We start from the raw sequence: 15,494 nt of genomic DNA on the forward strand, positions 1-15,494 counted from the left end.
GTTAACAATCCTGATCTTCTGCTCCCCTGCATACAGTGCAGGCACCAAATCAGAGAGATCAGAAAGTGACTAAGTAAAAATATTTTCCAGATAGATTATTGTATAACCCCCTAGATAATGCTGCACTAAAGCCATTATTATTTTGCACACACATTCTGGTATTCCTCTAATGTGGCTTAAACTGATGTAGAGTGGGCACTGAAGGAAGAGGCCTTTCAATTTACATAGCTATAACCAGATGTCATTTTAATCTCCTTTTTCATATCCATAGTAGGCACAGTTCAAAAACCGTCACACATACGTAAGATATGCTCTTTGCAAAGAAGTAGTGTTTGGTCTGAACATCCTTTCTGGTACTTGTAATTGTTCCCATATACTTCAGTCAATTAGTTCATTCTTAAAAGAAAATATTCTTCCCTGGCATATTCCCAGCTATTTGATTCATACTTCGTGATTTATAATTTTCTTCAATTCCTAGTATATCTTGGGCGCAATGGAAGTAGGACATGCATGTTTACAGTGAAGGATAGCTAGTGTGATAAATTAGTAACAATACTGAATTCTCACCTGCTCAGCTAAGTGCATTTGTAAAATCTCTGTCGGGGCAGGAGGTGGAACACATTGTTTAAAGTGTGGATTTGCTTTTCTTTCCACCACTTTCAGCCAAGTTACACGTGTGCTCTGGGAATCTCTCTGTACATAGATCTAGATTCATGAAAGAATGTAGGTGTTGCAACGCCAACCCCCCAGGTGCCCTGCTGCCTAGTGGAATTCTCAGTCTGGAGTTAGGTGCCCTGCTTCCCCATCCAATGCATGGGGAGAGTTAGGCGCTGTCACAGAGTGTGGGCGAGTCAGGGCCCTGCACCCCCCACTTCCTGAGATTCACTGTGACTCTCAGCCAGCTAGTAAAACAGAAGGTTTATTAGATGACAGGAACACAGTCCAAAACAGAGCTTGTAGGTACAGGATACAGGACCCCTCGATCAGCTTCATCTTGGGGGGTGGGGATCCCAGACCCAGGTTCTAGGCCTCCCCCTGTCTCCCCAGCCAGATCCAAACTGAAACTCCCTCCAGCAGTCTCATCCAGCCACACACCTTGGCTCCTCCTCCAGCCTTTGACCAGTTTCCCGGGCAGAAGGTGTCACCTGGCCCCAACCTCCTCCTGGTCTCAGGTTATGAAGGGCAGCCGCCATCCTTTACATGCTGGCTGTCCAGTATCATCCCTCAGTGAAGTCACACTCTTATTTCCCATCACCATCTAGTATTAATGCAGACAGTAAATTAGTAAAACTCCCATGCAACATTACCAGGTTAATACTCCCTACGCCCTACTCCATCACAGGTGCCTAAAAATGGGATTCTCAGAAGCCAGCAAGCTGAGCAGGGAGAGCCAGGAATAAAGTGCAGATCCTCAATGGCATTTAGGTGCCTAACTTTCATTGGTTTGGAGCTTAGGGATCTAACTGATGGGTCAGACATGCACACATTCCCAGCCATATATCCTGCCCTGGAGTTAGGCACCTAAGCCAGGTCAGCTCCTTCTTGTGAAAAATCCTGCTCTGCTTGTTTTGGAGCAGGGACTTGAACCCACATCCCAGCTGAGTGCCCTATCAGGCTATTGGCTCTTCTGAGACACACTCCTGTCCCACCTCTGTATTTTGTGCAGGGCCCAATCCTTATGTGTGCTGTGAGAATGCCTACAGGATTGGGCCCCACCCACGAAATAGGTGGGGGATATAAAGTTTAAGAATCCTGTGCTGAGACTTTGGCTTGTGCTAGGGCTCCAAGTAGGTCACTAGCTGTGGGGGTAACACCAGGACTTAGACAGCTTTGTGCATGCCCCCCGAGTGGGGACTTAGGTGTTGCTGGGTTGGATGGCAGCTGAGGTTTTGAGAATGTAAGTTGCGCCTAAATGGTGGCCTTAAGTGCCTAAGAACCATTGTGAATCTGGCTCATAGTCTATATTGTAACTTTGGGGATAGATCCTCAGCTAGTGTTGTGTCAGCTCCATTTAAGTCTTTGAAGCTATCTGGCTTTACTTTCCTCAAAGCTGCAATTTTCCTATTATTTTTTCCCCTCTTTGGGTTGTCTAGTGCAATATTACCTCTGGTTGATTGATGCTAGTGCTATTTCTTTAGAACAGCCAGGAAATGCTCGAAAATTGTGCACATAAGGTATAGGTGTAGTTTGACTTTTATATTTGGGGAAGCAGCTCCAGTCAGGCCAACAGGGCCATGGGTGGGGATCGGAGGGAAGGGGGGACAAATTCCATGCCTGCCCACAGGGGCGCCATTTCTGATTGGAGAGAGAAGGGGAACTTTAACCGTGATTCCAGTGGCTACTTAGGCAGCTGAAAATGCTAGTGTTTTTGCAGATAACTTACATCTTTTTTGACAGGAGCACTGTATCTAATTCCTATATCAAGAAAGAAAATTAAATAAATATTTAGACCCATTCAACTCTAATACTAACATGTTCTGACATCTTGTGGCCAGTCACTTATGGGACAATGGTTAGGTTTAAAATTGTAATGTATATTCTTACTCAGATACTCTTTCTAAAGTCAGAAGGGACCATCATGATCATCTAGTCTGACCTCCTGCACACAGGCCATAGAACCTCACCACTTACTCCTGTAATAGCCCCATTACCTCTGGCTGAGTTACTGAAGTCCTCACATCATGGTTTAAAGACTTCAAGTTACAGAAAATTCACCACTAGTTTAAACCTGCAAGGGACCCCATGCTGCAGAAGAAGGTGAAAAAAACCCACAGTCTCTGCCAATCTGACCTGGGGCAAATTCCTTCCTGACCCCAAATATGATGATCAGTTAGACCCTGAGCATATGGGCAAGACCCACCAGGCAGGTACTCGGGAAAGAATTCTCTATAGTAACTCGGAGCCTTCCCCCTCTAGTGTCCTGTGTCCAGCCATTGGGGATTTTTGCTGCAGGCAACGCTGATGGGCCACATGCCACTGTAGGTGGTCATGTCAGACCATCCCCTCCATAGACATATCAAGCTCAGTCTTGAAACCAGTTGGGTTTTTTACCCCCACTGCTCCCTTTGGGAGGCTGCTTCAAAACTTCATTCCTCTGATGGTTAGAAATCTTCATCTAATTTCAAGCCTAAACTTGTTGATGGCCAGTTTATATGTATTTGTTCTGGGGTCCACATTGATGCTTAATTTAAATAACTCCTCTCCCTCCCTGGTATTTATCCCTCTGATGTATTTATACAGAGCACTCATATCTCCCCTCAGCCTTCTATTGGTTAGAGTAAACAAGCCAAGGTCTTCGTTCTCTTCTCATAAGATAGGCTTTCCATTCCCCAGATCATCCTAGTAGCCCTTCTCTGCACCTGTTCCAGTTTGAATTAATCTTTCTTAAACATGGGACACCAGAATTGCACACAGTATTCCAGAAGAGGTCTCACCAGAGCCTTGTATAACGGTACTAACACTTCCCTGTCTTTATTAGAAATACCTCGCCTTATGCACCCAGGACCACATTAGCCTTTTCACAGCTGCATCACATTGATGGCTCATAGTCATCATGTGATCAACCAAAACCCCCAGCTCTTTCTCCTCCACTGTCACTTCTAACTGATAAGTCCCCAGCTTATCACAAAAATTCTTGTTAATTCCTAAATACATGACCTTGCACTTCGCACTATTAAATATCATCCCATTTCTATTACTCCAGTTTACAAGGTCAACCAGATCTTCTTGTATGATATTCCAGTCCTCCTCAATATTGGCAATACTTCCCAACTTTGTGTCACGGGCAAATTTTATTAGCACACTCCCACTTTTTGTGCTATGGTCAGTAATAAAAATGTTAAATAAGGTTGGTCCCAGACTGATCCCTGAGGAATCACTAGTAACCTTCCTCTAATCTAGCCTGAGAGATCACTTTTCAGTATGACCTGCTGTAGTCTTCCCTTTAACCAGTTCCTTATCCACCTTTCAGTTCTTAGATTTAAAAATTTTATTAAAGCTAATATTAAAAAAATATATAATACACAGATTTAAAAAGAGTGTCTCTAAACCCGGGTGCAGTGCTTAGATGATCCAAAAGTGAAAAATCTGGTTAAAAAGTCATGAGATACTTATAGTACATAATCTGGAATAACCCAAATTGAGGTGAATAAATTTAATGGTACAGTTTAGATATTAAAATCCGATTATTAGGGTACATCATTCATGAAAAGCTATACAGATAGTTGTAAAAAGCAAATATGGGAATGAGTGTAGATTGTCCCTGAGTATTTAGGATAGGTTGTCCCTTAGTACATATACTCCATCAGAGAAGTATTTCAGTTACTTTCTAATTTCGCTTCTCATCGGCACTCCAGCTCATCCCTCCTGGTATTGCCAATGTCCAGTGATGTGTTCTAGATAGATGTCACCTGATGGCATCTGACAATCCCCATCTTTTCCAATTTAACTAATAATTTCATATGTGGATCTGTATCAAATGCCTTACTGACATCCAGGTAGATTAGATCTATTGCATTTCCTTTGTCTGAAAAATCAGTTATCTTCTCAAAGAAAGATATTAGTAACTTTGTTACCAGCTCTTGAATACAACAATTGAAACAATTGTAGAAAAATCTACAATTATTTTCTATCATTTAGGCTACTTACTTTTTGCAGCTCATCAAGTTTGGAACAGATCATTTAACTTTAGTCTTCTTATTTTAATCAACTGTTAATCACTCTGTTTACAAACAAAATTCTGACTCCCTGTCCCAAGGGCACATACTGGGAGCAATACATCTTGTCTCCTCTGCAGAACTCATTGCATTGCACTCTGGCTGCCTGCCCCTGAGGCTTGCAGTTTGGGGGGGGGGCACCATCCTCCCTTGCCCCCCCAGACTCCCCCTATGTAAGAAAAGGTCTTTAAAAAAAGATCTGGAATTATTACCTTTGCTATGGAATGCTATCTCCTGGGAATATTAAGATTAAGGTGTGATTATAAACAAGGATTTCCAAAATCTTATTCTGATCCTATAACGTGATGTGTACATTGAACTCCTTGCCTGAGGAGGTTGTGAAGGCTAGGACTATAACAGCGTTTAAAATAGAACTAGATAAATTCATGGAGGTTAAGTCCATTAATGGCTATTAGCCAGGATGGGTAAGGAATGGTGTCCCTAGCCTCTGTTTGTCAGAGGGGGTGATGGATGGCAGGAGGGAGATCACTTGATCATTACCTGTTAGGTTCACTCCCTCTGGGGCACCTGGCATTGTCCACTGTCGGGAGACAGGATACTGGGCTGGATGGACCTTTGGTCTGACCCAGTATGGCCGTTCTTATGTTCTAACTCCTGCAAGAGCTGAAGATGCTCAACATCTTTCATGATGAAATCCTCTTTGAGAAAGAACTGTACAAGATCTGATCCTGCAGTCAATTAAGTGGGAGTTCTGCAACTGACTGACTTCAGAGGGAGTCAAGCTCTGTCCATTGTAAGCTATTTCAAAGATTTTTGTCACCTGGGTGCCAGGTTTACTTCTGGATATTTCCTATGGGATTGGATGATGGACACTTTTGTATTTTAACACAGAATAGTGTAGAGGCCTGTTAAAGTATATTGAAAGGTTTTGCTATTTTTAGGTGAATTGAGTGTGGATAGGTAGGTAGCACAGGGAAGAAGGACACAGTCTAGAAAAGTTTTAGTGGTGAGTGTTTTTGATATCTACATACAGGAAAAAAGTAAGTAAAAGGTTGAGATTGGTATATTGAGATTTGAGGTATTTTTGTTAAATCTGACCTAATCTGGAGAAAGGTGGCCTTGAAAAGGAATTTTCTGATCATTTGTCTATGTGCCATTTCAGAAGACTAAAGCAGAATTTATCTGAAGGTTTGGGACAATCAGACTTAGATAAATGAATGGAGAAGAGATGAGAGCTCTGGATTGAATTTGCATGGGGATTATTTTGTCTTGTAAAATTTTGTTTTGGCAGTGATCCTGGCTGAGCCACTGAAAGTTGTTAATTGAAATTCAGGTAATACTGGCAATCAATGTCCTGTAAATCTAACAGCTGTTCCTAATAAAATAATGGCAGAAATATTAAGAGAACATTTTTTTAGGTCTGATCCAGAACAAATGTATGTGCTGATGCACTTGCAAGCATGTAAATAATCCCACTGAGGCACCGACCTTTAAGCCCGTGCTTAAAGGTCAGCGTATAAATCTTTGCGGGATCCAAGCCCCATGCAGCATTAAGTAGTGAAGGTTTATAAAGAAAAAATTTTGCCCGACCAACGAGGTTCCTTACCTTTGCTAGAATCATAAAATGAGTGGATAAAAGAGAATAAAGTAAATGAAATACATTGACATAGTAAAACATATTATAGTGTGTCCTATTAAATCCTAGATCAAAAATAATTCATATTGTTTTGGATAGGAATACAGTCATGTGGAATAACAACTAGATAAAAAGGCCTGGTCTTACCTGAGCTCTTCATTAATGTTCTCTAAGTGTGTGAAGGAATGTACTACCCCTTTAAGTGACAGGCTGGAGCCTGCAGCCTGGGATAATCAGAGAGGCCCTAGCCCACCCTGCAGTTGAGCTATTTAAAGAGCAACAGAAAGCTGAGCAGGGGGAGGAGTAGAAGCCATGCAGGCTGCAGCAAGTAGTGGTTGCTTTTTCTTTTTGGGCTCTAGGAGGCCAGCCTAACTGGCGGCTTTGTTTTGAGGACTTTAAGTTGGGAGCTCTGAACCAGGGTCTGAAATGAGGATCTTATGAGTGGTTTATTATAATTGCTCCCATGCAGAAACCTTATTAAAAGACAGTGTGCAAATTTGTTTGTGTGCATTGACTTTACCTTGCCCTAGGCTGTTAAAGTGAACCTATTGGCACCTCCATCAGGGGAAATCAGTGTGGGATGCATCTGCAAGGGGCGCCCAGGGATGGCCCATGCCTTTACAAAGAGGGAGTAACAGCCTCCATAATCCTCTAACCCTCAATTCCACTAATATTGTACATTCCTAGTTAACATTACCATTGAGGCTAGACTGGTAAGGTAGAAGTTGATGTGGAATATGTGACAATTTGCATACTGATTAGGTGACCCGGGCTGCCCATGAGAAAAGTGCCACCTTGTGTGTATGCCTTACCCAACCATTTATCTAGCTGCTGCATTACAGGTAAAACATGGGTCTATCATTTAGTGGATGAAAGAGTAAATTGTAGTGTGAAACTGGCCCTGTATCTTTATGGAAGAAAGGGGGAACTATACATACAGTAATCACAACCAAAATAACTGTTAAAAGAATGCTAACATTGCGAAGTCCAGCTTTCAAAAGTTAGGAAATGCCTGATTTCAGTCCCTTTAGTGCGCAGGCATTACCATAGTCTCTAATTACATGATCAGATACTATCCTTTCCAGAAAAAAGAACAGGAGTACCTGTGGCACCTTAGAGACTAACAAATTTATTAGAGCATAAGCTTTTGTGGACTACAGCCCACTTCTTCGGATGCATATAGAATGGAACATATATTGAGGAGATATATATACACACATACAGAGAGCATAAACACCTCTCGTGGCTGTAGTCCACGAAAGCTTATGCTCTAATAAATTGTTTAGTCTCTAAGGTGCCACAAGTACTCCTGTTCTTCTTTTTGCGGATACAGACTAACACGGCTGTTACTCTGAAACCTATCCTTTCCAGAGAACCCCTGCCTCATTCAGTGCCCAAGAAAGACAATACTCACTGTATGAACAGCTGTTCAATATATTTTATTTTATCCTTATTGTTCAATGTGTGGTCCCAGGCCTTATTTACTGGACACTATTCATCCCTATTCTGAAAACAGAAGTATTAATTTCCTCATGAGATTTTTCTGGGGCACTCATCACTACAGTATATGAGGGATTCACAAATGTTAATGTATTCATGACACCACTAAAAGGTAAAATGGCATTATTATCCCCAATTGACAACTGGGGAAATGAAGCACAGAGACATTAAGGTCAAAAGTATTCACTAACTTTGGGTGCCCGATATGAGACACCTAACACTGATTTATCAGAGTACATAGCATTATACAGCACTTCATATGTTCAAACCACAGCTCCCATTGACTTCAGTTGCAGCTTAGTGCTCAGCATTTATGCAAATCGGACCCCAGGGTCTCAAGCTGAGTCCCCAGAAAATGTTGAACACACAATTAGTGACCACATGTGAAAAATTTGGCTTACGTGACTTGTCCAGCATCACACAGGAACTCTGACAGAGGCGAGGATGGAATCCAGTTCGCCAGGGTGACATTTAGCTCCCTTAATCATGAGACTATCCCCTCTCCTTCTGCAGTCCTCTACCTTGTTCACTACATATTTTCCAATCCCAGTCCCTGAAAATAGTACATACCTTGCAACTTCTGTAACACCTAATGCAGGGGTCCCACAGAGGACAGTCTCATACATAACCCTGATTCATCCCCAAAGCATGTATAATTCATGCTCTTAAGTTTGTATATTAAGATTAAATTTCATCCTAACCAAGGATGGGAAGAATATGCTGGTGCGCCATTGCATTGAATTTGAATTATACATGCTGTACTAGTATTAGTCATATACTGAATATGAATCAAGATCATCTATGCTCTGTGGGGATCATGCTGTGGTAGTGAGATTTGAAGTCAGTCAGAGCTACATATTTTCACCTAACTAGGCCTCTCAGGACATGGACTCTAGCTTTTTTTCGGTGCATATATCCTTGGGTTGCAGGAGAATTAGTTTGTGCAGCGTTGAAACTGTCATTTGTTAGTAGGTGTCTGGCCTCACCCAGGCCAGTAGGAGAGGACAACTTGGGGTTGTCCAAACTCAGAATGATTGACTGGACTTGAACACTGAGAGCCCCATCAATGCAGTATGTCAAGCTTTATAAATAAATGTTGTATGACATGGCTCAGATTCATTCCTACTCTAACTCCAAATAAGTCAACTGCTTAATCTATATTTACTTTTGGAGGGGGGTTCATTTTTCAAACTATCTTAGTGAGATGGCTATTGTGTACATGCACCATCACCTTCTATTAGAGAGAATTGGAACTGCTCATCTGTTTATAATGGGCACTACATGACCAACAGCTAACTAACAGTTTTTTCTTTAGCTTAAACAGTAGGTGCTTCTACTCTTAAATTAGAAGCCGAGCCGACCATAATATTTTTTTGCAAGGGCTGCTACTACAGTTTGTCAACAACCTCTCCCTCCTCTACCTCCCCTCCTTCCCCAAACCCTAAACCTAGGGGTGAAAGTAGGCCGGTATGGGTCAGTATGGCGGGTAAGAAGCCAGTACCGGCCTGTATGCAGCCAACGTTAAAGCGCTGCAGCAGCGCTTTAAAATTGCTGCCCTTTTTGCCCCCCATCGGCAGCCCTGCCGGTATGGACCCTATCAGCAGGGCCGATGATGGGGCGGGCCAAAAGGGGCAGCTGCCCCGGGGCCGGCAATTTAAAGGGCCACCACCACCGCTACTGCTGGAACCTTGGGCCCTTTTAAATCGCCACTGCCAGAGCCCTGGGCGGTGCAGGCCAGGCAGCATGGATGGGCTAGCTGTGGGAGGCTGGCCCCCAGCCCTGCCCGACCGAGGCCATACTCCTTCCAGGGGCCCAGAGCCAGGCCCCCATACCGGTAAGTGTTTAATATTATTTCACCCCTGTCTAAACCCAACCCTGACCTTTCTCCACCATGGTCCCAACCCATCCTAAATTAATGTGAATGAACAACACAACCTTGTTTTTTATGAATAAATAGAGTCTGTTTTCAGAGCCTGTCCCTATCAGTTTTACACACAACAAGCACTGACTACAGGCCTATCATAAAACAAGCACCCTCCTGAACTAGCCTCCAACTCAGAGTCAGATACATATGGTGTCTAACTGGGCACTGCTAATAATGAGCTTGTAAACAGCCCAGCTGCACTGAGACTGTATACAGATCACTACTTACCCAGGTGAGGGGCTGACAGCCATGTTTCTGTTCACCTCTCTTGCACCACTTTTTTTTCTGAGCATTACTAGATGAATGAAAATATCTTCTAAATTGTTATACTTGTGTATGAATTTATTATAAATTGAGATTAGCATATCCTTTAATGCTTATTACCACCTAATTATGTTATTATTGGGAGGCCTTACACTTACACTGTTATCACTAACCCTCCAAACCATTAAAGCAGAAAGAACATCACATCTGGTTTGCCCTCCAGTTGTAATCAACATCAGCTTTTGGGGTGTGTGTGTGTGTGTGTGTATAATCCTTTTTATATGCTATAATACTTGTTAGGATCTTCAGGACAATTTTAAGGACAAAGCGATAGTACACCTTTATAATTTTCACAAGACTGAAGCAATATCTCCTGCCACATGGTGCAGAGGCAACCTGTGCAGAATTCAATTTCTGGATGCAGATTTGGGCTCTTTCTATTGTGGTAATGCTTCAGTAACTTTGTACCCTTTATATCCCAAAAGGTGAGTATAGTGTGATCACATTGCCGGAACCACTTTTTCTCCTGAGGTCTTAGGGGAGGCATTGTCACTAGGCCAGTTTTACAAATTAAAAATTCCTGCATTGCTAAAGATGGGATCATCTGCAAAGCCTTTGGAACAGTTGGAAATTAGATTCAGTCACAACAGCTGCTTTCTTTGCTTCCAAAGAACAGCAGGTCTACCAGTTTACTGAAAAGTTTGAATAGGATCAGAGCTTTTACCTTCCTCTGGAGAGAAGCTTGATTCTTCTGTACTTCAGTGTGCCATCCACCTCAGTTATATCAGTCTCCAGAAAGATCAAAAGCTCAAATCTTCTAAAATGTTTAACTTCACCATAATTGGAATATTACACTTGGAGCAGACATGAAGGTAATGTCTGGTTTTTAAAATGCCCTCCCTTGCAGTTTCAGTTGGATACAATGTTAAATGCCTCCCCTAAACTGTTATGTAGTAGTATTGATGTCTTAAAAAAATAGTAGTTTTTACCTCAGAGGTAGCATTTAAATGAGAGGTGAAGTGATCCTTAAGTATAACTTGTATTTTTCACTGAAAAAACTGTGGGTGGTCATCAGTATTATCTTCTGGAGTATTGAAAACGCCTTCCAAAAACAGTCTATTACAATGATGTTATTGGAAAATGCATTAAAAGTGAAAGTGTAAAACAAAACAACAACTAGTAATGGCTTGTAGATATGCAATAAATATGCTACAATTAAGGGTGGGGAGAATAACTTAATAGTACCTCAGTTCAGTGCAGAACAGACGATGGTCCACTGGAGCATGCTTGCCACTTGCCACTTTGAGCCCAAGCCACGAAACAGAGAGGGGGATCACAAGCCTAGTCCTAGAAGCCAGGAGACAGGCCAGAAGGAGTCACTGGTCACTCACCAGAAACAACTGACCCTAGTCCTGGCTCCATGGGAGGCGAGGAGCAGAGAGGTAGGAACAGGCAGGGAGGAGGGACCCACGCAAGGGGAAAACAGAGCAGTGAGGCAGGAACAGCCTGACAGTCTCAAAGCCCAAATAGAGGAGTCCCCCGCACACCTGGCTCATACAGCTATGCTGAGGATGGCCTAAGTACCGGGCTTGAGCGCTACCTGGGGGCAGGTATATTTAAGCAGTGAGGTGTGTGGGATTGGGTAGAGCCTTTCCCACCCTCCCCCTTATATTCTGTAATCCCATTATGCAAAGATTGCCGACTTGCCCACAGTATAACCTGATTGGCTGGGTCTGGGGTGTGCCCCTCCAAAACAGGACACAAAATTGGCTATAGACCTCCTGGGAAGGTTTGAGCCAATGAGCAGATTGGGGGAGAGAGAACAAAGCAGTAGCAATCCCACCGCTAGTGGTGGTGAGCAAGGGGTAGACTGAAACCAACGCACAGGGGTGTGGAGTTTGAAGGAGTAGCTGCTAGTGGGAAAGCCAGCTGCTGCACTGGTGATTGCAAAGTGGACTCCTGCAGACACACAGCCTGGAGTCACCAGGACAGCTGAAATCATGCAGCAGTACACACCTTTCTGAGCTCACAGTGCATGCCAGTATCAGAGTGTGCATACAGGTTAGATTGACCCAAGGGGGTTGCCTTGATGTGTGCATATCTAGCTAGCGCTGGGGGACTTGTGCTGTACAAGGGGCAAGGGAGTCTGTGTAACCCTGTCAGATGTCCTTCTCTGGGTTTACTCCTGGCTTTGCCTGGATTAGAGCAGTGTTGTTCCATTGTTAAATAAGGTACTTTTTCCAGGAGGTTGATGGTGACCTCCCTAGGAGTGGGGGCTGGTGTTTGTGAAGAGACATAGGGCTAGGACCAGGGATCCCTTCCCAACCCTGGGAATCCTCCACCTGCCAATAACTCTTTGCCTGAGTTGGCCCATTGATTTCAATGGGACTAATTGTATGCACAGTGGCCCAGATCAACAACAGGAAAGTTAGGCATTGTAACACCTAATTTTTAGGTGTGTAGAAAATCAATGGAACAATGCAAAGCCTGAGTTAGGCACCTAGGCTCCCTATACAATGATTGGGAGGGATAGGCACTTTAGAATGCAATCCACAAAAGCCAGTATGCTAGGCAGCCTAATCCAGTGGCTGATGGGAGATGCTGACCAGAGGGGTGGGACTTAAGTCCCACCCCTCTCACACAGACAAGTGCCTAAGGGTACGTCTTCGCTACCCGCCGTATCGGCGGGTAGCAATCGATTGATCTGGGATCGATATATCGCATCTCGTTAAGACGTGATATATCGATCCCCAAACACGCTCACCGTCGACTCTGGAACTCCACCAGAGCGAGCGGCGGTAGCGCAGTCAATGGGGGAACTGCGGCCGTCGATCCAGTGCCGTGTGGACCCCAGGTAATTCGATCTTAGATACTTCAACTTCAGCTGCCTGAAGTTGTGTATCTTAGATTGATTTCCCCCCCTCTAGTGTAGACCAGCCCTAAGTCTGGACTGCAGAGAGCCACCTATCTCTAGTAGGGACCCATAGCCAGGAACCCCTCTCCTGGAGCCAGGCAGCTTAGGCACCTAAGTTGTTTCTTGTAAGAAAGATTGGGGCACCTGCCTCATTCCACACAAAATAGCTGGAGGAGGAGGCAGTGCCCACCTTTTAAGTTTTACCTCAGTGGTTAGAGCACTCACCTGGGATGTGGGAGACCCAGGTTTAATTCCCTTCTCTACATGATTGAAAGAAAGGATTTGAACAGGGGTCTGCCATGCACAAGGGCACTTTTGCCAATCCAGAAGTGGGATGCTATGACCATTTGGAAGCTGACTACCCCAGACTGCTACAAGTCCAGTGCAAACCAGTTTGGTGTTACAAAGTCAACTGTGGTTAAAATGGTGGTGGAAGTTTCTGAGACAATCAGGCATGTGGTTTACTCCAAGGTGGTAGGCATAAAAGATATTCCTGAAGTAATTGCTGGTTTGAGACAATGGAGCAACTGATGGGACTCATGTGCCCATAGTTTGCCCTCCTCAAGGAACATGAGCCCATAAACTGCATAGGGTGCTACTCCATTGCTATGCAGGCCCCCGTGGACCACAAAGGGTGATTTTTTTTTTTTTATTTTTTTTTTGACTGTCAGCATGGTTTGCACTGGAAAAGTTCACGATGCCAGGATTTTTCACTGGTCAGGATTCTACAGTAATGAACAGGCTGGGACACTATTCCTACCAAATAGTATTATCATAAATGGAGTTGCTGTCCCCACCATTATTCTGGGGGACCCTACGGATCCCCTTTTGCCTTGGCTTATAAAACCATACCCTGATTTCAGAAGCCCTGGCAAAAGATGGTTTAATTTCACTGTCAGCAGGCACAGGATGGTTGTTGAATGTGGTTTTGGCAGATTGAAATCCTGTTGGAGATGCTTACAGAACCAATGGATTTCAGTGTCATCAATGCTGTCTGCATTACTGTGGCTTGCTGAGCTCTTCACAATTTTGTGAAGGTCGGGGTGAGCCATTTTCCCCTGAATGGACCTATGACAGGGAAGGGCTGCTGAATCAGTACACTCTGCCAGAAAGTGCACCCACCACATCCAGCTGGAGCTGGATTCACCAGGGCAACAGAAGTCAGGGATACTTTGTGCTCCCACACTATGGGCTTGCATGGAAAAAGGAGCCTGATGGAAGAAGGGGAAGAGTGTCTTTATAAATATGCTTGTCGGGGTGGGGCTCATTGATTGTGGGGGGATTCAGTACGTGGGGAGCAGTGGGGAGTTGATTGCCATGCAATGTACTTATGAATGACATGACCACTTATGGAATGGGGTGCGGGTGGGATACACAGTATGGCCTGATGTAAGGAAATGATTGGAGTATGGACTGATGTAGCTAACTGTATGGAGGAATAGTGTTTGCTTACTAATTCCTAATTGTCCCTGATCATGTGTTTACCTTTATTATTTTGAATACACATTGTATGATATGATACAGTGATAGCAATACATGTTCTTGAAGAAATAAAAAGCTTTATTTATAAACAGGCTGGATTTGATTTAAATCACTAGTCAGGAAGACTCGATTTAATCATGGATTTCTACATAAAAGTGCATTCTTGTTGGTTGTTATAACCTTAATATTCTTCACAACTCAGAGATAGATGTAGGTTTGATTTTTAGAAGGTACAAACTATTTATTTTTAAAGTTATTTATTTTGAAAACTTTTCAGATTAGTTATATAGCTATATCAGAAAATGAATGATTGTTTGGTTATTTCATTTACCAAAGATAATTGAAGCATATATTTATTAAGTCATTGGGAAGTGATCTATTTCCAATTCACCAGGTTAATCATTAATATTTGAAGGATTTTCTTGCCATGCTGTATTAGGAGGAGAACATCACCAGACAGACATTTAAACTATTTTATTTAACTAAAACAACAATGTTATGTATTCTGGATTTTTTTCTTCAACAGCAAACATATAATATTATAACAAAACAAGCATATGAATTTTTGAATTTAGTTAAACATTCAAGTTTTTAAAATCAGGTTTGATTTTGTTAAAATTGTTTTTAACTAAAATAGTTAAATTAAATATTTTAAAAAAAAATTAAATCGACTGTGTCAGCCAAGTCAACATGAGAAACTTAAAATATTGGCTTCTGCAGCTATATTCAGCTAACTCAGTCATCTTCACCTTCATTTTCCTGTTTATCCATAATCTAGAAAAGAAAAACAAGCTTTCCTGCTTTTTCAGGTCCCAAACGATTTCTCAATTTGGAATGAATTAGTCTAAAGGAAGAAAATATTCTTTCTACGCCGGCAGAAGAAGTACTGCTGTTAAAAGTGAGATTATTACTTCAACGGTCTCTGATTCTATAGTATGAGACAATATAGTCATGTAATGGGACTCGGTGCTCAGTCTAGAAGATACCATCAGAGATGCTTAGTTTTGCAGTTCTCAAACTTTTTAAATAAATAAATAAATAGAGGTGAGAAATAACAGACCTCAACCCTAGTGTCCCTCTGCAAATTTGTGTACACAG

At 42.7% G+C, this 15,494-nt stretch overlaps 1 protein-coding gene across 3 annotated transcripts in view; it reads right to left on the reverse strand.

The window, feature by feature from the left end:
• The window catches only part of CLDN10 (claudin 10), a 105,324-nt gene extending 98,760 nt beyond the window's left edge, over positions 1–6,564 (reverse strand). The window contains exon 1 of one of the 3 annotated variants that reach the window (XM_034758259.1): positions 6,460–6,564. In XM_034758259.1, the coding sequence (XP_034614150.1) occupies positions 6,460–6,472 (13 nt within the window). In that variant the 5' untranslated portion in view covers positions 6,473–6,564. The remainder of the gene's footprint in view (positions 1–6,459) is intronic. The other 2 variants (XM_034758262.1, XM_034758260.1) reach the window with 2 other exon arrangements.
• Between the last annotated feature and the right edge of the window lie 8,930 nt (positions 6,565–15,494).

The sequence above is a fragment of the Trachemys scripta genome, chromosome 1 (genome assembly GCF_013100865.1).
Source record: "Trachemys scripta elegans isolate TJP31775 chromosome 1, CAS_Tse_1.0, whole genome shotgun sequence".
In the NCBI taxonomy this organism is placed as follows: Eukaryota; Metazoa; Chordata; order Testudines; family Emydidae; genus Trachemys; species Trachemys scripta.